Source organism: Propithecus coquereli, unplaced genomic scaffold, assembly GCF_000956105.1.
Source record: "Propithecus coquereli isolate 6110/MARCELLA unplaced genomic scaffold, Pcoq_1.0 Scaffold249, whole genome shotgun sequence".
Classification (NCBI taxonomy): domain Eukaryota; kingdom Metazoa; phylum Chordata; class Mammalia; order Primates; family Indriidae; genus Propithecus; species Propithecus coquereli.
The window spans coordinates 3,258,670-3,282,591 of record NW_012148052.1 but is presented as its reverse complement, the minus strand read 5'-3'; the positions used below and the strand labels follow the sequence as shown (position 1 = coordinate 3,282,591).

Sequence of the window (23,922 nt, the reverse complement as noted above, 5' to 3'; positions counted from 1 at the left end):
AGAACCCTTTGAAAGAGCTAAAGTCATTTTATTAGTTTAGGATGTTAAAATGTACTCTATATTACTTGGTTTCTTATAAAATGATTAAATGAATAGAGAAAATGCTAATTTTCAGGGGAAAATTTTTTTTCTGAGAACAAAAGAGGGAAAATACCACCAAATTTACCAGATAACACTTTTTCTTATCAGGCTAAGTCCTGAGCTGTCACCGTCAGCAGTTTTTGCGGCTTCTGCTGCTTCCTTTTCATTACCTTTTTCAATTCAACGAACAACTCTACTGCACACTTACTCTGGTTGGGTGCTGACCACAGAGACAGAAAAAACAAGGTCTGCCAAGAGCGAGACAAGTGTATATCCCACTTCCTGGTAGTTCGTTTCTGGATTTGGTGTAGTTTCAGGGGTGAGCTTGTTCTTTCATTGCTACCAAAGCAGAAGGAGTTAGAAGCAAAGGACCTCCCAGTCACTGTTAGGCACTGCATTTATGGACCAAATGCCTAAAACTGTGCTGGACACGCTCCATTCAAAAGGCTTTTTCTAACCCCAAATCCTAGGTCTGCCAGGTAATTCACCATCTCCCAAGTGCACTGGCTCTGCTTTCCAATGCCTGCTTTCCAATTTTGGATCCATGAGCTCTACAGCTGCATGCTTTGACTGCCAGAACAACTAATTTTGCTTCTTCATCAAGTCTTTCACTACTTTCTCCTGTACTTGCGATCAGAAATTAGCTTTGATGTGCAGTGACAGTTGATTTCCTCTTGAACTGCTGGTGAAAACAGTCTAGTACGCAGGTGCTGTCAGCCCAGGGTGGGAATAGGGAATGATCACTGAGCCCAGGGTGGGAGAATCGCATCTACAGGAAAGAGAAGCAGCGCGCTCCTCACTTCTGAGGGCTTACCTGTCCTGCCTCTCTGCAGGTGAAGACTCTTGGCGATGCTGACCTTTGGTCTTAAGCTCTGTTGGGCCCTTGGAGGTAGCAAGGCCACTGAGTTGCCACCCTTTTTCTATCTTCCTGCTTATGACCAGCATGTGGCAGGCTGGGGAATTCACATCCTCAGGCAGTAACTAGCAGATTTTTATCCAGTAATGCCTCCAGAGATGGTCCACTGCTCTCAGGAGTGGCTACTAGGTGTCTTGTGCTATTAGTCAGCACCATAGACACATAGATGCCCAACAGCCTCAGCTGGGACCTGAATCTTCTGGCAGAAGGCTTTTCACTAAGTGGGGTACCTTCCCCCCCGCCAGATGTTGAATCTAATCTAACTCACAATCACACAGATTTTCAGGGCTTTCTAAAGTTTGGCATCTACCCCATCTCATCCTATCCTCGCAGCCCAGGGAGGTAGAGATTTTCATTCCCTTTTTCCAGACTTGGAAGCTGAGATTCAGAGATGGGGAAACACTTGTACAAGAACACACAGTCAGGAGGTGACACAGTGCCAAGACTTGAACCCAAGCTCTAAGAGGATTTCTTCCCTTCGGAGTCTCTTCCCTGCCCATTTCTGTGACCGAGTTATGCAGAGGGTGATGGTGGGGCAAGCTCAGTTGATTTTCATCTTTTATAACACAAGCTTCCTACTAAAAAGTTTCTGAGGTTGTGGTCATCCAAAAAGGAATAGGAGTTTGGTTGAAGACCCATATTTTCAAGCCTCCTGTTTGCTGCTTCTGGGTGGCTCTGCTAACAGACCAGTGCTATCCTGGGAGGCCTCTGACTCAGAACCCTGGAAGCATCCTGCATTGTCTTTGCCACCACCTTCCTCCCTGGGAGAACTGTTTTTGTTTTTTCCAAGCTGGCAGGCAAGTCCTACCAAGAGGGCATGTTTGATTACTCTAAGCTTCTGGATACATGCCCATGGGCGATGTTTGCTGGTCAGGCCCAGTATTCAGACAGCCCAGCAGTGTGAGCACAATGCCAGGGCAGGAGCTGGGACCACCATATTGCTGATGGGAGGAGCCACAGGCAGGCTAGACCTTGCTCCCTCATGCTCCTGGCTGTCCTGGGGAACTGTGTGTCTAGGAGCCCCTGTGGTAGAGCACTGGCCCTGCCATGACAAGAAAGGCAAGCCTCCCATCCCTGCCCCCGCTGAGAGGGATTTGCCAAGGTTAGCAGAGATTTACATATGACTTGCGCAGACACAAAAATATGCAGACAATTAAAGCACTGCTGTATCCAAACTCTTCTTTGAAATTCCGTATCTCCTTACAACAGCTCTGTGAATTGCAAAGTCCCAGAATCTGCCTTCTTATATATTCTGCCCACATTCATCCTTTTGGGCTAGTTGATGAGCTCTTTGTTTCTTACCTCTAAAAATCATCAGCAGGGGCTATTTCAGATGGCCACTTTGAGCTATCTAGTCAGGATTATTTAACTTACTTTTAAATCAAAAGCTAAGGAAAAGTAAGTTCGTAAGCAAAGGCACTAAATCCTTCCTTTTTCTGACAATGGCAGAGTCCCTACTGGTAGAAATTCATCTTGCTGCGGGGTGGAGTGGGGTGAGAAAAGAAAGAGAGAGAATAAGGGAAGAAGCTGAGGTTTCAGGGCAGGGTAGTAAGCAGACACTGTAAATATTTTTACACAAAAATTTATTAAAGCAACCGATATTTCCTGAAGATCTACCCTGGGTGAGGCTTTGTGCTAACTCTACAGATCACTTTGGGGGCAAGAATACATTTGCTACAAATTTATTCATCATTCTTGAAAAAAAAATATGTCAAATCCTGCAATTGAAGTCTCAGAAATATATGGGATTTGCTTTCTGAAATTTTCAGGATTTTCTTTTTACCTTTGCCAGAGCATGGGGCAGGACGGGGCCTGGCAGGGTGTATGAACTTTCCTGCTTGGCGCAGGCTGGTCAGGCCCAGGGCCTTCTAAGCAGCAGGGGGGAGGAGGTCTGGGGAAGCAGGGGAGCTGGCGGCAGGGGAGAGGGGCCGAACTCACCACGGGTGCTCCAATGTAGCCCCCTGTCCCCTCCAGAGGTGCTGCTTCTGGCTGTGCCCACAGTGACTGTCCTCACTGTTCCACCCTGTGCTGTGTGGTGTGTTTTTTCCCCACTGACAGTGAATAAAAGGTGTGACTGTGCTGAGGGCTCCTGCTCTTCCCTAAGCTGGGGGACGGCTGGGCGAGGGGGGACTTGGGGGAGCTCACACAGTGGGAGCACATGAGGGACATCCTTGGGGCTGAGGCCCTTGTTCTAGCAAGAAGCCTGGGAATGTGGCATGAGGTCCACTTGAGCTTATTCAAAAAAAGCGGGCAACAGATTACAAGGAACCCTGAAGATGGAAAATCAAGGATGGCTGAGCCTCAGGAGAACTGGTACTGGTGACTGGGCCTCTCCATCTCATCTCTGGGCCTTGCAGGCTCTTGTCCCCTGGGCAATATTGACATCTGTGCTCTTTTCCTTGGCTTTTCTTCAGACTGCCTGGGTTCTCCTGCACGTAGTGGCTGCATTTCCAACTCCGTATCAAGACTCACTAGTGACTAACAACCCCCTCTGGGTCTCTTAGCTCCAGTTCTTAAGCAAAAGGATCTGATTGGTTTGGTTTAGCTTTTAGAAGGACCCTTTAGGTCAGGTGTTCTCCCTTGGTCCCATCACCTGGGGCCAGACTGGACACTGATATGTTGGGCCCCAGAAGGAAGCTAATGGCAGCAGACACTAGGACTTAGTTTCTCCCTCTGTCCAGTGGAAGATGTCATAAAAGCCCAAATGAGTGGATTAGTGGCCAGTAGGAAGAAAGGCCAAGAGCCAGGACTATCATTAGTCCATATGGCGCCCTTTGTACAAATTAGGCAAAAGTGCCCCCTCTGAGTGGAAGCAGCCCTATAACTATGCAGCTAGGCAGTAGATGGCACCTTTGGGCTAATTAGAATAGCCCTTCTTCTGGACAAATATTGCCCGTCATGCCAGCGTGCATAGTTTGCAAGTGGAGCACAGGCTGGATTTTAGCTCCCACCTGCCCTGCTGGTCAAAGGTCATTATGCAGCGCATGACCTGCTCCACCATCCACACAAGCCCAGCCCAGAGCCCTGAGACCTCCTAAACTGACTCAAATATAGTTGGGGTGGGGAGGGGCGAGTTGGTGGTAAAGTGTTCCTCTCAGAACATCCCCCAACAGCCAGGGAGGCACTGTTTCCCACACGGAGTTGGGGGCAGTGGTGGCTGGAGCTGCCTGCTTCCTTCTGAAACGCTCAGTTGCTTCTACAAGGGTTTCCTCAAGGACATTAGAGGGGGCCAGCCCCCTTGGCAGGAAGCAATTATGACAGAGGAAGGAGGCTGACCTGGCCTGAGGGCAACCGTGAACCTAAAGAGGTGACTCAGAAACCTGAGAACTTGGGGCTGCTATTCCTAGCTGAAGCCTCACTGGGGGATGAGAAGTCTTGTCCCCTGCCTGCCTGGGCACGCAGGTCCTGGGTTGCCTTCTTCCCAAAACCCAAACTCCCCGCTCAGGCCCTCATAATCCCTAGCCAAGCTGGGTTAGTCCATCCCCTACTTTCAGTCTTGCCTTTGCCCCAGACACCTGCCGCTAAAAAGCCACAGTGATCTTCCTAAAGCACATGCCTGCCCTTCCAAGGCTCCCCTCTCCCCTCAGAATGATATGCAACTTAAATGTCCCTCAAGGCCCTGCATGACCTGGCACCAGCTGACCTCAGAAGCCTTTTCCTTCCTCTCTCTTCCTCCTCTTGCACCCTGCTCTTGAGCTACCCTGGATTGCCCCCCATTTTCCCAAGGGGTCTCTTATGCTTCTGTGCTTGTGCGTAAGCCACTGCGTTTCCCTGGGTCACCCGCTCCCCTATCTCAGTTATCTCCTTCTCTGTGAGGCCCTCCCAGCCCTCAAACAATTGGCCCTTCATGTGCACACAGTCCCTCATAGTCAACAAACACTTCCCCTGTGATCTGCTGTCAGCTGAGCCCAGCACACATTTAAGTGTCCATTTTTTTTTTAAGACAAGGAAACAAAGGCTCAGAGAATGATAAAACTGAGACTTGAACTCAGGCCTCCTAACATCAAGGCCACTGCTTATTGTGCTTTCTCAGCCATAGGTGTGAATCCAAGTCAGGATGTAAAAAGGGAGATAACGAACCATGAGCTGTGGGCTTCAGAGGAGGAAGGGTCCTGCCTGGTGGGAGTGGGTAGGTAAGGAGCAAAAGGGAATGATGGCTCCATGGAGGAGGTGGCAACTGCCCTGGGTCTTGCTAAATACCAGCCAACAGGGCCAGGCATGCTGGAGCAGGGCTGCCCAGGGGAGCAGTTCAGGTGTGGGGACCCTGCAGTCATGCTTGAAGGGGTCTGTTCCCAGTTTTTTCTTGTGAAGAAGTGCTAGACCTGGAGGGAAAGCGCTGGCTGGAGTCCAGGAACGCAGAGCCAGGGAATCCCTGCACCCAGCAGCTAGAAGGGAGCAACAGGCAGAAGTCTCAAGGGTGGAAAGAACAGTTGAGGATCAAGTGCTCTAACCCTGCCAAAGAGGGATCTAGGGAAAATTCTCAAAGGGACTGACCCAGGAGCCTGGGAAGGATCCTTTGAAGTTAAGGAATAGCAGCCTACTAGTGACAGCATGAGTAAAGGGGAATAGATTAGTTGCGACTTTTGGTTGCAAGTGAACAAAACCCAACTCAAACAAGCTTAAGCAAAAAGGGAGGCATATTGGCTCATGGAATTGGGAAGTTAGGTACTGCTGCGTCCAGAGGCTCAACGTTGCACCCTTTCTCCCTCCCTGCTTCTGCTTCTCTCTGTGACCCCGTTGTCCTTCTTCCATCTTCTTTCACCTCCCATGGAAAAAGATGGGTTCCCAGCTCACATTGCTCGAAATTAATAACCCCAGAGAAAATAGAGGCACATCTCCCAGCATCCCTAAATACAAGTGCTAGATGTGGCCTAGCTTGGGTCATGCGCTCATCCCTGGATCAATTATCCACTGTGTCCAGGGACATAGGGCTCTACCATTGGTTGGGTCTCGGTCACACATGCCTACTTCTTGACCAGGGAATCAGGAAGTCATGGCTTGTTATTAGGAGAGCCTGGGAAATGTGGCTAGTCAAGCAAAACCAGTAGCTCCCACCTTTCCTCTTCTGGGCATTTGTTGAAGTGGTGTGCAGACTCTCATTTAAATTTAGGGATGGGCACCATACCCTGGCCCCAGGACCAGAAGTGGCTCTCTCTCGGGAGAGTCTCTCATGGGGTCTCTACTGCCCTCTGCACATCTTTTCCCATCTCTGTATGCTGATCAAATCTTTCCGCTCACAGAGTTTCCACCCCCTCTCAGCTTTACACCGAGCACGATTGCAGCCTGCTGAGGTTCAGCCAGGTCTGTTGGGAGCCCATTGCATTTCACAGCATCCTCAGCTTCTGTTCCTGTGGTTGACTACTCAGTTCCTGCTTCCCAATTCCAAATTCCTGAGAAAGAGGAAACTGATTGGCCCAGATCATCTTTTCAAGGCAGTCACACAGGTCAAAAGTCATTGGACAGCATGAGGATGGCTCCCTTTTGTGTCAAGTACTTATCCCCACCCAAATAACCACTGTATACATTCTTCCTAAGTGACCTCAACTCTTGCCTCCATGAGGCACCTGAGAATAATTGACCCATTTCAATTATTTATTGCTGTGTAACAAGCAACCCCAAAACTTTGCACTTAAAACAACAATTTATATCTTTCATGATTCCATGAGTTGGCTGTGCTAAGCAGGAAGGTTTTACTGCTGTACGTGGTGTTGGCTGTGGCCACCCACACAGCTGCATTCTGCTGGGAGCTCGGCTCTGGCTGGAATAGCCAGGCTGGCCTCACTCACACATCTGGCAGTTGGTGCCGACAGTTGCCTGGGGAACCTCAATTCTCCTCCACTGGCTTCTTATCCTCCAGGGCCTCTCTGTCTCACCATGTGGCCTTTCCAGCAGGATAGTCCAGGCTTTTTTACACAGTAGCTGGCTCCCAAGAGGGCAAAAATGGAATCTGCAAGGCCTCTTAAGACTTAAGCTTGGAAACCACATAGCATCGCTCTACTGCATTCTATTGGCCAAAGCAAGTAACAGGGCCAACTGAGACTCAACTCCATCTCTGGATGGAAGGAGTGTCAGAGTCAAATTGCCATAGGGCAGGCAGGATGTGAAAGGTTTTAGGGCCATCTCTGGAAACAATCTACTAAGCCTGGAGAAGACAAGTCTAAACATACTTCCTCCTAATCCTAAAACTTTTTATTATTGTTATTTCCCTTTTCCTCCCACACGAGGTTTGGTTGGTTCCTTCCAGGACACGATGGAGGCTGGGCAGATTCCTCCATTCAGTACCAGCTCCCAGGCAGCGGCCCTCCTAGCTAAGCCAGTATTTTCTCTTGATTCTTCCACCCACCTGTGCACACCTCCCAGGGAGGCTACTTGTCTGCTACCTGGCCTGTGCTTTGGGATGGGTGACGTTTGTGCCTGAATCCGGGGACTAGTACAGGGCTCTGCACCAAGAGGGACGATGCTCTGGAATTCCAGGATGATAATCTAAGATTGTTTGGTTCCAGGCCCCTCTTCTGCCCTCGCTGTCTCCAGCCCCTTCATAGCACATAACTAGCCGCTCCAAGCGTGGCTGGTGGGACCTGGGAACGCGCGCCCCCTGCTGGCCGCCACGGGGCCAGCAAGAATTCGGGTTCTGAGTCCCCGGGAGTCTCTCCAGTCTGCGACCCCCGCCAGGCCAAGAGGAGCCTGGTCTTGCCGCGGACTTCAAGGACCCCTCCGCCTCGGTGTGGAAAAGCTGCCAGGCTAGGCCCTCCACTGCGCTCCCCGCTGGGAACAGGCTTCTGCTCGTGGACGGAGCTGTCCATCCATCACCTCCTGCCGGCCTGCGGCATGGACTGAGTTCTTAGGGAAGGGGACACCGCTCAGGGCCCCAGGATCCTGGCATCCGAGAGGAAAAATGCATGGCTGCCTTTTAGGTAGGGGTGGCTAGGTTTTCATTTTCTTCTTTGGGGATCACTATCCCGGGGGAAAAAGTTGTCAGGCCTCTCCTCTCTTGGTGCCCTTGAGCACTTGCGAAGAACATCATTCTCAAAATCCCGAATCCGCAGAAGCCCTCAAGCCTTCAGGCCCCCTCCTCCAGAAAGCCGCAGAGGCACCCCTCCCACTCGCTTCGGGCGTGGGCCGATCGGGGAAGGAGGGCTCAGCTGTCCCTTGGTACACGTACAACAGCAGCAGCAGCAACACGCAGGCGACACGAGTTTGACAACCCTCCCCCCACCCCGGCGGGCGGGGCTCCGGGCTCACAGCACGCCCGCCCCCTTCTCTCGCCCGGGACGCGCCTCCCTCCTGCAGCCCAGCCCCGGGAGCTCCGCGTCCCCGCCGCCGCCGGCTCCGGCCGGGCCGGGTCAGAGCCGGAGCATGGAACCCGGGGAGCCCCGGGAGCCCCGCGAGCCCGGGCCTGGAGCAGAGACCGCCGCGGCTCCGCGCTGGGAGGAAGCCAAGACTTTCTACGATAACCTCGCGCCCAAGAAGAAACCCAAATCGGTAAAAGCAAGGCATGGATGTGGGGAGGCCGGGAAGGGTCGCCCCGGAGGAGGGGTCGTCCCTTGGGAAGTGACCCGTGGCGCCCCTCCGGGAGGAGACGCAGTTCCTCAGCCCCAGAATGTGCCCAGCGGTTGGCGCGGGCTCGGGTTTATTTTGGGAGCTCTGCTCCGGTGTTTTTTTCCCCGACTCGGGTTCCACGCCAGGATCCCCCTCCCCCATGCTGTCATCAGGGCCCAGCTCGTGGCCGGCAGCCCCAGCCCCTCCCGGGCAGCCGGGGAGCACAGACAGCACTTGTTGGCAAAGCCCGTCAGCAGCGTCTGCCCAAGCGCCCCGGGCTCGAGTCACTAGACTCTGGAAACCGAGCTCCTCGCTGCGCGCTCTGATCTCCGCCATCTGGGCATCGGACTCCGGCCCGAGCCTCTGCATTCCGGCTCTGGATCAGAGCTCTGCGCCCTGGGCTCCGGGCGCTGAGCTCCCGCTTTCCTAAGGGAAGGGAGCTGCTCGCTCCAGGCAGTGCGATCTGCCCTCTGCGTCTGGGCTTGGCACCCCGGTTCCCGGCTCCCAACGCTGGACTCTGCGCCCCACCTGCGGGCTGTGCTCCCCTCGCAGTGGCGTTAACATCCCTGCAACCCGCGTGGTGGTGTCAGCCCTTTGGGGCCTCACGCAGAGGAGAGAACTCTTCTCCTCCACCGGAGAAGTTCATGATGCTCTGGTCTGCCCTTGGGCCTTGCTCACTCCAGCTTCCCAGATCTCAGCGCTTGGGGAGGGGACTGAGGGTCTAGGTTGGCCCTGAGCAGTTTTTAGCTTGATCTTAAAGCATCCCGATGCTTCCTTCCAAAGCCCCTTCTCCAGGAGGCCCACGCTGTAAGGAGTCATTCACTTCACACTTCCAGGCTGTGGCTCAGAAGCAGGGATTGAGAAATTAACTCCGCTGAGTCCCTGCCTTAGGCGCTCAGAGTGCACAGATGGAGGCTCTAGGCATGGTGGGTGCGCAGTAAAAGACTCTGCATGACGCAGTGGGAGCACAGGGGAGGGAATGACTTCAGACTGGGGAAAGCTTTGTCCAGGTGGCATTTGAACTGATCTTAAAGCCTTAGCAGGTGGAGTTTCCCAGGCAGAGCGAGGCAAATAGGACTGGCAAAAGGCATGGAGATGTCTTTGAAAGTCAGGACTCTGTTCCTGAGAAAGTAGTGAGGGGGAGAATGCAGGATTGTTGGGAAAAGAGTTGGAGGGATGTGTGAGAGACCATGGAGGGCCTGGAGGGTCTTGTTAAGGAGCCTGGAACTTAGGCAGTGGAGTTAGGGATTTTCAAAGTAGGTTCCATGGAGCCCCATGTTTCAGGAAGTCTGCACACACGTGAATCCAATTTATTTTCTTTCTTCAAACTATGTTTTAAACAATTAAAAATGTGTAATAAAATTCAACTCACTCAAATGCGTTAGGTGGACATTTAGCACCTTGAAAACCACCTACATATTAACTTGTGCTATTGGTTGATTATTTTTTAGCAAACTTCAGAATAAAGTGTTTCCTGTGGTAGGAGAGCTTTTTTTTTTTTCTTTTTTTGAGACAGAGTCTCGATCTGTCACCCTAGGTAGAGTGCAGTGGTGTCATCATAGTTCCCTGCAACCTCCAACTCCTGGGCTCAAGCGATACTCCTGCCTCAGCCTCATGAGTAGCTGGGGACTACAGGCACATGCCATGATGCCCGGCTAATTTTTCTAATTTTAGTAGATTCAGGGTCTCACTTTTGCTCAGGCTGGTCTCAAACTCCTGGCCTCCCACCTCGGCCTCCCAGAGTGCTAGGATTACAGGCGTGAGCCACTGCACCTGACCTAGGAGAGCATCTTGAGATTGCAAAGCTTGCAGTTTAAAACAAAGCAAAACAGAAAACCTCTTACCATTTGCAACCACTTATTGTTGTGAATCAGGACTTTCTCAATATGGTGCAAAAGCAAACACAGAAACAAATTGGCTGGATGCAGAAGCTTAAGTCTGCACTAATATCCTAACCCCTAATTTCAAATTTGTTGTCATCCAAACAACTGTGTTCCTTTCATTGACTGACTTTATAATAAATACATTAATATATATGTAATACATTTGAATTTGTAAAATTAATGTATACCAATTAAATATGGCAGTATCTGGTTTACATGTTAGGGTTCGCCCAAGAGTTCATTTGAATAAAAGGTCAACCTACTTTTAAAAAATATACAAAAACCATTGTTCAGCAATTGCAGGATTTTTCAGCAGGAGATTAACTTGGTCCCATTTTTATTTTAGAAATATCACTCTGGGGCAGCGTGTCAGGTGGATTGGAAAGGGTGAGCCTGGCAGGAGGCACACCAGTGAGAAGGCTGGTCCCTGCCTGAGGAGGAGGCTTAGAAAGTTGTGGACTGAGGGCTGGAGAGGAGGGGACAGAGACTGGGCTCAGGCGTGGTGAATGCATCAATGGTCAAAATCCCTTTCTTCCCCAAGAAGCAGGGAACAGGAGAGCCCAGGCCCAGCAGTAGCCTTGGCCCCTAGGTCACCCCTGACCTTCACAGCTCTCTGGGAGGCAAGGAGCCTGGAGGCTTCCCAGCTGCTATTCCTTCGTGCAGTAGCCCCTCTTCCCACAGGCTATTTTGGGGGCATTAGGCCTTGTGGGCCCCATCAGGGTCTGGCCTGTACTTATTCTCGTTCCCAGGGGCCTGAGTGGAATATTTGACCCCTAAGCCCCATCGGAGGCCCTCTCCTCATGGGGTCAGAGCACTTCCTCAGTCCAGAGCTACCCTGTCCCCCTCTCCTCCAGCTGCACTTCTCTCTCTCCGTCCTGCTAGAAAGAACAGCTTTTTGGCTATGTTCGTATCTTGGGCCCAATAGGCAGAATCATGCTGGCCTAAATGGGAGGTCGTTAGGCAGGCCAGGTGGGGATGGGCTGTCCTCTGTTATCCCTCCATCCCCATCCGCCAATCCAGAGTTGTCCACCTGTCCCTCAGCCCCACTGAAAGGCAGAGAGAGCCGGGCAGGACCCCGGTTCCCTGAGTCATTCTGATCCGATTCCCAGTCCAGGATCTGGGCTTCTTTCTGATTTCTGGAGGGCTGTTCCTGGGTGCTCCTGACAACACATGACCAGCTGACCGCCCTCTGCAGCCAGGCCCAAGAGGGTCTCTACATGGTGGCTTCTTTCACCTGTTCCTTCAGCTCCGCCCGGAGCCTGGACAGGCTGTCATCTATGCCAGCAGGGACGTGCATTTCCTACAGCAGTGCATGCCCTCCTGCCCTTGGACTCCACCTCACTCTCACTGTGGCACAGCAGTCTCAGTGGGAAGACAGCCCTGTCCTTAGAAATCCCAATCTGAGGGTACGGGGGTCCCTCAACATTTCCCCCCATCTGGAAAGGGAGGGCTGGGGGAGGTGTTTCCAGGGAAGTGGCTGAAGTAGGAGGTGACTAGTTCTTCTGGGAGCTACTGAGGAGGGAGGTGCACACCAAAAGGACTGCTGCATGGACAGAGGCCAGGCTAGAGGCCAGGGACTTGGGATCTCATTCTGGCTCTGCCTTGACATTGCTGTGTGACCTAGAGTAATACTCTGCCCCTCTCTGGGCCTATTTTTCCATCTGTAAAAGAGAGAAGTAGAGACTCTTGGGGCCGAGGCAGCCGGGACATTTTTCTTGCAATGGCCATGAGTGGGGTGGATGGGGTCTAGGTAGGTCAGCCAGAGGGGATCCAGGACTTGGTGGTCCGGTAGGGACTGTGGGACAGAAAGTGAGTAGTGTGAGCTTGGCTGGTTGCGTAGGCTGGAGCAGCTGACTTGGGAACCTGCCTGAAGGGGCTGGGAGGGCAGCTGGTCCTCTGTTCTTGAAGGCATGACGGGCCTGTCCCTGGGACAGTGAGCCCAGGGGTGGGGCAAGCTCAGCTCCTGAGGCCTACAGGCTCCCTGGGTTATGAAAATGTCTCCCCACCCTCCCACCAACCCCACCCTTAGGACACACAGACACATGGTAGGGTGGCCAGCAACTGGGAGGGGCATTTGGGTAGAATCTCAGAGGAGAAGCACCTGTCCCACCACTGCCTCACACAGACCCTGCTGGCCACATATACCATCTTAGTTGGGGTTAAAAGTCAAATGCAAATTGAGGTCTACCACATGACCTTGGGGAACTCTTTTGTCTTCCATTCCTATTTTAAGGTTTTAAAGCCACTAATTACATGTAGCTATTTAAGTTAATTAAATAAAATTAAAAATTCATTTCCACAGTCTCATTAGTCATATTTCAAGTTGTTCCATGGCCACACGGGCAGCACAGATTATGGAATATTTCCGTTATCACAGAGAGTTCCACTGGACGGTGCTCTTCTAAGAGGTGGCATAAATCTCTGCCTTGGAGATGGATCATATGCTCCCCAGGGGCAGGGATCATACCTTTACTGTTTCCTGCCATGTCCCCTGCACAGTGTCTGTCACATGGTAACCACTCGACACTGTCAACTGACCGGAGCCCAGGCTTAACCCCAGGTTGAGTACATGACCACAGGCTGTCAGAGCAGGCCAGAATATGGGGTGCATCTATGAGTCTTTTTTTTTTTCAGAGGCAGGGTCTCACTCTGTCACCCAGGCTAGAGTGCAACGATATCATGATAGCTCACTACAGTCTCAAACTCCTGGGCTCAAGTGATCCTCCTACCTCAGCCTCCCAAGTAGCTGGGACTACAGGCACGTGCCACTTTGTCTAATTTTTCTATTTTTCATAGAGACAGGGTCTTGCTCTTGCTTAGGCCAGTCTTGAACTCCTGACCTAAAGCAATCCTCCCACCTTGGCCTCCCAGAGTGCTAGGATTGTAAGTGTGAGCCACTGTGCCCGGCCCATCTATGAGTCTTGACCTCAATTTGAGCCCTCTTTCCTCATCTATAAAGTAGAAATCATGACCCCAGGACTGCTCAGGTCACACAGAGATGTGGTAGGACTCTTTGCATGTCTGTGAGTCCTTGGGTACCCACATTCTGACCTCCCCTTAGGAACTATAAAAGGGTCCAGCTGCTGTCTGGGGTGGCATGGCCCTCACTCTATTCCACAGAAGTGGGTATCTTAGTCCATTCAGGCTACTGTAACAAAGTTCCATAGACTGGGTGGTTAGTAAACAATAGAAATGCATTTCTCACAGTTCTGGAGGCTAAGATCAAGATCAAGGTGCAGGTAGATTTGGTGTTTGGTGAGGGTCTGCGTTCTGGTTCATAGAAGGTGCCTTCTAGCTGTGTCCTCACGTAATGGAAGGGGCAAGGTGCCCTTTTATAAGGGCACTAATCCCATTATGAAGGTTCCACCCTTATGACCTAATCACCTACCTATTAATATCGTCACCTTGGGGTTAGGTTTCAACATGTAAGTTTGGGGGTGACACATATATTCAGACCATAGCAATGGGGAAGGAGTTCTGGGGCCCTCTGTAACCCTGCCTGTTCTGCTGGGCTCCTCTACACCCACCCCACATGCCTTGGCCGCTCACTTTGTGAGTGCCCTGTGCACATGCACACCTCCTCACGCCCTCCTCCACCCTACTCCTCCTTCAAGGCTTCACTCAAAGACGTCCTCTCCCATGACAACATCCTCTGAACCCCTGTCACCAATACTTTACTTTCACCTGTGTTCTGTCTTGCATGTCTTAGTCAGTTTTCTGCTGTTATAACAGAATACCACAGACTGGGTAATTTATAAGGAACAGAAATTTATTTGGCCCATGGTTCTGGAGCTGGGAAGTCCAAGAGCATAGCGCCAGCATCTGGCAAGGTCATCCCATGGCAGAAGGCATCACATGGCAAGAAGTCCATGTGAAAGCAATAGAGAGAAGATAGAGGTCAAGCTTATCTTTTTATTGGGAGCCCACTTCCTCGATAACTAACCCCCTCCCACGATAATGGCATTAATCCACTCATGAGGTCAGAGCCCTCATCACCAAATCACCTCCTAAAGGTCCCACCTCTCAACACGGCTGTGTTAGGGATTAAGTTTCCACCACATGAACTTTGGGGGACATATTCAAACCATAGCAACTTGTTTTCCTTCCCTTTTGCATTTGAGTTACGTGTTTACCTGTCTTTCTCCCTGACCAGCCTATGAGCTCTGAGGGCAGGAACCAGGTGTTTATCAGGACCACTAGGCAGGTGCCTGGCACAAAAACCCAGTAAATTCTTGTCAAATTTCCATCAACCAAAAAAAATATTCTTGGAGCCCCTACTATATATAAAGCAATCTGAACAGATTACGGTGCCACGCTGGAGTTTCTAGTTCATGTTAAATTTGTCATTGCACATAATATTTCTCATCCAAATATATTAAAAGTATATTGAAATATATTACAAGCTCAGAGGCACAAAAAGTTTCCTGAGTACCTCTCTGTGCTAGGCGTAGTATGAAACACTAGGGTTGCACCAATGAACCAGGTGCTTATGGTTCCTGCTCTCTCAGAACTGAGGTATGGTTCTGCTTTCTCCCTAGAACTCTGTCTCGAAAGAGAAACAATTAAATAAGCAATTATAATTTAATGTTAAATTTTACCAAGAAGGAAATCTCGAGGAGAGGTATCAAACTAAAAGACCAGGGGTGAGGGACACTCTAGTTTGAGACCCAAAGGTTGAGTAGAATTTACCTGGACAGAGAGAATCAGGGAAAGCACACTAGACAAAGGGAACAGCATGTGCAAAGGCTCAGAGAAAGAGGGGGAAGATGTGACCAGACGTGAGAAAAGTCAGATTGAGCAAAGCTAGGGAAGGGGAAGGTGAGAGTGGCAGAGAGGTAGGGGTCTTTTGTGAAGGGCTTCCTACTCCACGCTAAAGACTGCCGACCCTATTCTGAGAAGAGTGGGCCCCACTGAAGAGCTGGGCTGTGATCAGATCCGAACATTAGAAAAATCTCCTGACAGCAGCGTGAATGACAGATTGGAGGGGGTGAGAGATGACAATGGCCTAGACAGAAAGAAGTGGATGGATCCTAGTAGAGTTGACCCATCATGGTGACTGAATGGTGGGAGAAGAGGGTGGAGGCTGACTTCTGGGCTCCCGCTTGGGTGATGAGTGGATGGTGCTGAGCATTCAGATGAGGAAGGGGGGGGTGGGTCAGGTTTAGGGGTAGAAGAAGTGGCCTTGTGAATGTTGAGTTTGAGTGTCTGTTAATCAACTAGAGCAGTTCGATATATGAGACTGGAGCTCAGGAGAGAGACCTGGGCTGGAGATAAATTTTTTTATATAATTATGTTTATGGGCACCATTTATTCCTAAAGGCATGTAGCTCTTGTTTTATAATGGAAACCATCTGGAGATCATCTCCAGCATCAGTCATACTTTGGCCACATAATTGTCTTCATTGTTCTGTTGTGTCTAGATGGTCAACTAGATTGCAAACTCCCCCAGGGCATGTCCCTCCATCAATTGTGCTTCTAGTGGGGGAGCCAGCACCTCTCTCAATCCCCATCTGGTTCTGCATAGATGGGGTCTTGACCTAAGTCTGCCCCTGCCCAAGGCTGAGCCTCTTTAGGGTAGACACTGGACCCGGATCTTCTCCATGTCTCCAGTACACAGAGGGGCTTACACGTGAGTATCTGCCTCAGGGCAGGTCTGAGCGATAGCCCCTCCTACCACACCTCTGCAGCCTAAGCCTCAGAATGCAGTCACCATTGCTGTGTCCTCCCGAGCCTTGTTCCGCATGGACGAGGAGCAGCGGATCTACACGGAGCAGGGCGTGGAGGAGTATGTGCGCTACCAGCTGGAACACGAGAATGAGCCCTTCAGTCCTGGGCCGGCCTTCCCTTTCGTGAAGGTGAGGGGGCAGTTCCACCACTAGCTCATACAGTGCCTTTGTGGGGATTAGAAAAAAACACTGCCATGGGTGTCTGAGTAAGGAAAAGGGGCCCCCTCTGGGCAGATGCAACCCCACAGGTGCATGGCTTGGATAGGGGACACAGCCTTTGTGAGAAGAAGAGGTCACCCCACTCTCTGGGCTAATGCAGCCCCATGCCTGGTAACCAGCTTGGTGAGAGGAACATGGGCTGGATTTCAGCCCCCACTCACCCCTTTAGAGAGGAGCCCCTGAACAGTAAGCAACTCGCACAACGGTAGAGAGTGGCATTAGGAGGAGGTGGTTCGTATGCACTGATCTCATCCCCAGCCCAGCCCCTGGCCTCCCCTCTTCTCCCTTCGTTGGCTCCCTGGCCACCAACTCCAGGTATCAGTCCTTGTGGATCTGAGCCGGAGGCTGCCCTGTCCCTTCCAGGCTCTGGAGGCTGTGAACAAGCGGCTGCGGGAGCTGTATCCGGATAGTGATGACATCTTTGACATCGTCCTCGTAACCAACAACCATGCTCAAGTGGGTGTCCGCCTCATCAACAGTATCAACCACTATGGTGAGTGTGAGCATGAGGGGTTTGGCCCTGGGACACCCCAGCCAGACCCCCCAGGGATGGGCCACACCTCTGCAGGGTGAACTTGTATAGATTGGAACCCCAAGCTCATGTTGTACTGGTAAACTGGCTCTTTGAAACAAACAAACAAACAAACAAAACCCTAATTTGCAGCATTGCCAGTTTTCAGGGTATAAATATTTCTACCAGGGCTGATTTCAAGCTACCAGTGGCTGAACAACATAGCTGGCTCACAAAATTCCTGAATATTTAACCATCAGCTCTTGTAAGCCAGTCCAAGCCAGGTCCGGCACACCACTGCGCAGGCCCCACTCCTAGAGTGATTGGGCAGGGCACTTACTGCCTCTGTGCCTCAGTTTCTCTAACTGCGGTGGGGCTAGCAGGCCTCACAAGGCTGCTGGGAGAATCAGGGCCTGCTATCAGGGTGAAAGGGGTTTATGTCTTAGCCCAAATTTGTGATTGAAAGTAATAGACCCTCCGGAGCTAGCTTAAGCTGAAGAGAATAATTTCTTGTTAGGTTACGTTAGATTACAGGGATGTCTCAGAACCACAGCATTCTGAGAAATAAATAAATAAAATTGAACCAACAAAGGCCTGAATCCAAGGACTGGAAATTTCTCCTGGGCTCTTCTTCTCTCTGAACCACGTGAGACCCTAATTTGTGCTGCTTTAGCAAGTTTGTTCCTTTCCCCCTCCCCAGTCTCTCTCTCCAAACTGGATTTCTCCGCTTTTCCTGAACAAAAACTGTAATCAACAAAAGTGAGGAAATCCAGTATGGGGAGAGAGAGAAAAATAAACCTATATTTGTAGGTTTACAAGGCCTTGTTTTAAGCAAGCGAGAGAATGCAGTTGGCATTTTTTTAATCCTAATTCCAAACTGCTGGGAGCAGGGGTGTGACACAGACACTGAGCAGTCAGGACAGACAGCACCTGCATACTAAAGCAGTCCTGAGGGACCCTGACATTCCATGGAGAGCCCCCTTTCTGTTGTGGACTGTGTGGAGAACAGGGGTCCTCGTAAGGCGTGAGGGGAATGATGAGTAAGTAATTCAAGGAGCTCAGAGCAGCAGCCATTTATCACCCAGCAAATATTTCCCCAGCCGTGGGGACCAGCTGACTGTCAGCCCAGGCTGGGAGAAAATGGATTGGCCCAGCCCGGTCAGGTGTCTGCCCCTGTCCAATCAGCTATGGCCAGGAGGGTGGGGCCGCACCGACATAGCTGGGGGACCTGCCTTTTCCAGCACTGTGATTCCTTGACAAGAGGATGTTACTGTGAGCCAGGTAATTGCTCCAGAGATGTGATCATCCCCATTTCGTGGGTGAAGGATGAGGGGGCTCCAAAGGGGAGCACTGGCCTAAAATCACACCGAGAATCTCTCTGCTGCCCTACCACACTCAAGGTGGCGTCCACTGGGCACAGAGGGGCCACTCTGAGGCCCTGAGGGCTGATCCTGCCTCACCTGGGTACTCTACCTCCTCCCCAGACCTGTTCGTCGAGAGGTTCTGCATGACAGGTGGGAACAGCCCCATCTGCTACCTCAAGGCCTATCACACCAACCTCTACTTGTCAGCTGATGCGGAAAAAGTGCGGGAAGCCATTGATGAGGGTGAGTGAAAATGAGGAGGGAGAACATGGGGCATCAGGCAAAGGGATCACAGGTGGGAGGCCTGGTCCTTAAGCTCTAAGTAGGTGCTGGGAGTTGCCGTGGTAACTGGAAGAAGAGGCTGTGTCATACTTCCTTAATTCTTATGATCTGTCCTATAAACTCTGAAAACAAGGCCCTCCCCATTCCACTTTCCCACCTCCAGCGCTCCTGTGTTAGGATGCACTTACTCCTCAGCAACACCCAGCCTTCTGTTTCCGTGGAAACTCTCCTTACAGCCCAGAAAGCTCCTCCCTGAGCTCTGATTCCTGTATGACCATGCAGCCCCTGCCCCACTCTGGGCCAATGGGGAGGGCACCCGTATCCAGTCCAGCCTCAGCGGTGGGGTCTGGGAAGTGGCCAGCATCCGCAGCAGCTGGGCTGGCCAGTGCAGAGGGAGGTTAGGAGACCCAGCTGCAGGTACTGACAAAGAGAATTCCCCTCCATCTGTCTCTCTCCAGGGGCAGTGTTGAGTGGCATCCATAGTCTGAGGCCTCCCAACATGGTGCTCATCCTATTGCATGCGGAAGAAAACAGGCCCACAGAGGAGTTACCCAGCAGCCTGAGAAGGCTTCTTAGGCTGGACACTAGTGGAAGGTTTCTTTACCAACCAACAATATATTCACTGTTCTCTTCCTCTTTCACGCTGCCTCTCGCCTGGAAGCCTGGCCTCTCTCCGCTGATGCCTCACTGCCCTGAGCTGCTAGGGAGCTCCAAGAGGCTTTTTAAAACCAGGAACCAGAAGGCATTTCCTCAGACAGATGCCACAGCCTTGGCACTGGCATATAGGGGTGCCTGTGTATGTCTGCACGTTGACTTCAGGCTAGGGAGCTGGGCAGTGGTCAGGAGGGAGGCCCCGCCCAGGGTAGAGGTGGCTCCGGGTCGTCTTGGTTCCAGCACTGGTGGAGCTGAGAAGGTGCCTGGCCTGATGCCTGGGCCTGGGACTGCTTGTCGCATTCTCAGGCTAGTGAAGTCGTGGGAGTCTGGCACTGCTCACTCCTTCCAAAGCTTTCCTAGGCCCAGCCTTTGTGATCGCATCCCTGACCCTCTGGAGGAGCCCAGGGTTGCAGAGTCTATGCACACAGTCAGCTGTCACTCGTGCTGCCTCCCGGGGCCACCCAGGTTATCTCCTGGCACCCTAAATGAACAGGCTGCTCTGAGCAAGGCATACCTGGGTGTCATTGTGGCTTTAGACTGAGGGTACCCATACCCACCCCACTGCAGATTGCAGCCTGGGGGTTCAGCCCCAGATAGAGCAGAAAGGCCCTTAATTTCCCCTTGGTCCAGAGAGGGTGAGTGACTTGTCAGAATCAACCATGAAGGAGTGACCAAGGCCAAGCCAGAGTTGGGGCTCCTTCCCAGCCCCCCATAGCTTTACATCATCAGCCTGTGAGGAGTCCCTTGCAGGAGGGCATGGCCTGTGGGACCCTTCCTCTCAGCCAGGACTGATGTTCACCTGGTCCACACCAGCTTGACCTTACTGGGTATTAAAATACTGAAAGACTGAAATTCCTTCATACTGATTGGTAGATAGTTCCTGCCTTGAGTACTCTGAACACCCTTCTGGCCCCTGGGACTCCCCCAGACCTCTCCACCGAGCAGCAGCCACAGGGGTAATCTGCCAAGGGGAGGGTCCTCGCAGCCCTGCTTCAGAGCTATGGCTACCGCCCATTCTTCTTGGATGATGTCTGTGTACTATCGGTTTTTAAAGATTTTTAATAGTAGCCTTCATTAGCCATGCGCTGAGTTCTGGGCGAGGCAGGTGGGACAGGATAGTCTGAGATGCCCATCTTCTCCCCCTGGCAGGGGCCCCTTTTTCCCAGCCGGAAGACAGACAACACTTGCCTCTCTCTGCCCAGGGATCGCAGCTGCCACCATCTTCAGCCCCAGCAGAGACGTGGCTGTGTCCCAGAGTCAGCTGCGCGTGGCCTTCGATGGGGATGCTGTGCTCTTCTCAGACGAGTCGGAGCGCATCGTCAAGGCCCACGGGCTGGACAGATTCTTTGAGCACGAGAAGGCCCACGAGAACAAACCTTTGGCCCAGGTGCTCCACCTCATCCCAGAACCCTTGAGTAGAACAAGGCAGCAGTCCAGCCCTGAACCAGACCCCTGGCTCAGCCCAGACTCCAGCTGGGTTCCCTCACCAAGCCTCAAGCCCGTATCCCTCTCACTCGGCCCCTGATTCCCTCAGTGAGCTTCCACCCCCCGCACTGAGGCTCTTTCCCCCTCGCTGGAGTCCCATCTCCTCTCTGAAGCCTCCACTCTCTCTCTCTCAGCCCCTCTCTGAAGCCCCTACCCCCTCTTTGCAGCTCAAATCCCCATTTCTGAGGTCTCCATCCCCTCCCCGAAGTCCCTGTTGTCTCTCTAGGTCCCCACCCCTTCTCTGAGGTCGCTGCTCCTCTCTGAAGGCCTTAGCCTCTCTCCGAAGCTGCCATTCTCTCTCTTCTCTGGAGCCCTCACCTCCTCTCTGAGATCCTCCACCCCTCTGAGTGAGCTCCCACCCGCTTAGGGAGCCCTGTTCCCCTCACTGGAAACAGGGGGAAGGAATTGCTGGACTGGTGCCGCTCACCGAGGCAGGGAGGTCCGGGGGGGGGGTCCCACCATTTGATGTGGGACACCTCCTGCCATCCATCCCTTGGCCGGGGACACAGGGATCCTCACTCACCCTCTCTCTGAGAGCAGAATACACCCTGGAGTGTGGTAGACATTCCCTGGAGTGGGGCTGCTGGGCTTCTCCAGCCCCCCTGGGAGCTCCCATTTGAGTTTTTAAAATCCGAGTGCTCAATAATCCCAGAACCCCTCTCTCCAAGAGCTCGGCAGGCCTCAGCTGTGGCTCCTGAATATTCATTTCACTTCTGTTCTTGTGCGTTGGCTCCGTAATCCTTGGGAATCAAGGGCAAAACAGTGTTCCCACTGAGTGGTAGGCAGAGGCCCAGGAGACCATGGTTTGCTCCAGGTCACCTAGCAAGTGAGGGGTCTCCAAGACTAGACCCACCTTACCTTATTTCCAGCTGCTATGGAAATAAGCAGTTTTCTTCATCACCATCTGGTTTTTCATTCGCACATCCTCATTAAGCTTCATCGTTCTGGGCACCGTAGAGAATAAATCCTTTCTCCGGCCCTAGAAAGCTTGAGCATGACACCCTGAGCCACCTTGTGCCTCATGGGCATGGTTGATGGTCAGCAGTTACACATTGGTCCATCTGTCCCAGCTGTTTACAGCTGTAGTCCATTCTGATTGGAGGGTGCCTATGCCATAGCTACAGCATCTTGTTAATATCCTTCCTGTTGATGGGCACTGAAGGCCACACTTGTAGAGCTGCAGGACAGACACCCATGTACGTTGGTGGGTGCATGGAGGAACATACATCATAACAGGTGCCCTGATACAGTTATTCTGACCCAGCTCGAATACACAGTAATACAGACCCCGAGATCAACATCGGTACTTATAGCCCCACTGGTGCACACAGTAGCCCAAGCAGGCACAGCAGAACTAATAGAAACATTTAGGGATCCTGAGAAGCTTGCCCACGCCAAGCAATGAGACACTAGTGCTTTAGGGAGAGGGAGCAAATGTTGGGAGGGGTAGAGCTCACGGTGTTCCCTTGCCTTCTCACAGGGCCCCTTAAAGGGCTTTCTGGAGGCACTGGGTAGGCTGCAGAAGAAGTTCTACTCCAAGGGCCTGCGGCTGGAGTGCCCCATTCGTACCTACTTGGTGACAGCACGCAGTGCAGCCAGTTCCGGGGCCCGGGCTCTCAAGACCCTGCGCAGCTGGGGCCTGGAGACAGATGAGGCCTTGTTCCTAGCTGGAGCGCCCAAGGGCCCCCTCCTCGAGAAGATCCGCCCACACATCTTCTTTGATGACCAGATGTTCCACGTGGCTGGGGCTCAGGAGATGGGCACTGTGGCCGCCCATGTGCCTTATGGCGTGGCACAGGCACCCCGGCGGACTGCACCTGCAAAGCAGGCCCCATCTACACAGTAGCTGAGCCACCAGCTTTGCTGGGCCACATCGCTCCAGGCTCCCTGTCATACTTTGACACTTCATCTGGTAGACCCTTCTAGTTCCTCACTGTTCTGCCCTTCTGCCTGGCTGCCCTCGTCCCTGTGAGTGAGGTACTGGTAGGAAGTTATGCAGGCTGGGCCGACGTTCTCGCCATCCCTCCTTTGGGGCAAACCCTGTGCCATGATCCTGACCAGGACAATAGGACTGTGCAGAGCAGCTGGATTTCAGGGGGGAGTTGATAGGGCTGAGACTGGGAGGGGCAGGGAAGCCAGGATGCCTCAAAAAGGCTTGAGATGAAAACTAGCTCTGTGTAGTGCAAAGAACACTGCTCCAACTGAGAGTGGATCAGGCCTCAAAGCTCTGTCCTGGCATCACCTGCATGACTTTGAGTAAGTCCCTCCCTTTCATGGGCCCCAGTTTTCCCATCTTTTGGGTGATTTTCAGACTCCCCTTTAGTCAAAGAAGCTTGGTTCTGTAAGATTGCCCTCTCAGAAGGAAGCGTTCTGTGCCAGGGCTGCTGCCCATATGTACAGCACCTTCGTGCAAATTGCGAAAGGATGCTCTCTCTAGGCGAATGATGAGCAAAAAGCAGCCCTTTCTGTGGCCTGCCCCAGACCTGGGCTGGGGTCCCCAGCTGGGTTAGCAGGATGGAGGCTGGATTTCAGCCCTTATTCGCCCCTCAGCTCACAGGCCTTTGTCAAATGGGCAAATGCACAATCAGCCGCAGCAACCCTGTCTGTAATTTTACACATCTGGAAACCACTGGACGAAATGGCCTGTTTCCCATGATCATCTAACCTGAGCCATCTGCAGGCTCAGCTGCTCCGCGGAGCTTGTGGCAAGGAGCCAGGCGAGTGGATTTAACCCACATACACATATGCTCCTCCGGCCAGCAGGGGGCGCCGCGGGCCCTTCCTGGGGAGGCGCATTAGTGGCGGCCTGCTCAGTGTTTCCTTTGCTTTTGCTTTTAGCCAAAGTTCCGTTGCTCCTGCCTGCCGCTTCCCTCACCTTCACCCTCACTCCTCCAACTGTTGCCTCGGGCTGCGCGGTGGAGCAGCTCTGCCCGTGGGGAAAGAGGCAGGGGGTCTGTGTCTACTGTCGTGGCCCCAGATGCAGAGGTAGAAAGCGCAGTGGCTGAAGAGGGCGTTGTCCAGGCTGAGCTGAGGATAAGGTGCTGCCTGGGGTGAAGTGGGAGGTGTCAGGAGGTCTGGTCTGGGACAGTGACTGCTTAGGGAGGAAGGAGCTGCCCTGTGCACCAGCAGAATTCTCCGGCTATGGGATGGTGAGTGGAAGGCCAGTCAGAGCTGCTTTTGCAGGTAATGAGCTCTCCGTCACTGGACGCTGTGCAGGGGCTTCCAGGATGAGGTGACCTCCCCCTGAGATGCACCAGTGAAT

The 23,922-nt window shown here is 52.4% G+C and overlaps 1 protein-coding gene across 1 annotated transcript; it reads left to right on the top strand.

Annotated features, from left to right (window-relative positions):
- Nucleotides 1-8,353: 8,353 nt before the first annotated feature.
- NT5C1A (5'-nucleotidase, cytosolic IA) lies at nt 8,354-22,506 on the top strand. The gene is made up of 6 exons (XM_012646692.1): nt 8,354-8,479; nt 16,107-16,274; nt 16,728-16,857; nt 18,360-18,482; nt 20,378-20,562; nt 22,141-22,506. The coding sequence occupies exons 1-6, from the start codon at nt 8,354-8,356 to the stop codon at nt 22,504-22,506; spliced, it is 1,098 nt and encodes a 365-aa protein (XP_012502146.1).
- Nucleotides 22,507-23,922: the final 1,416 nt, after the last annotated feature.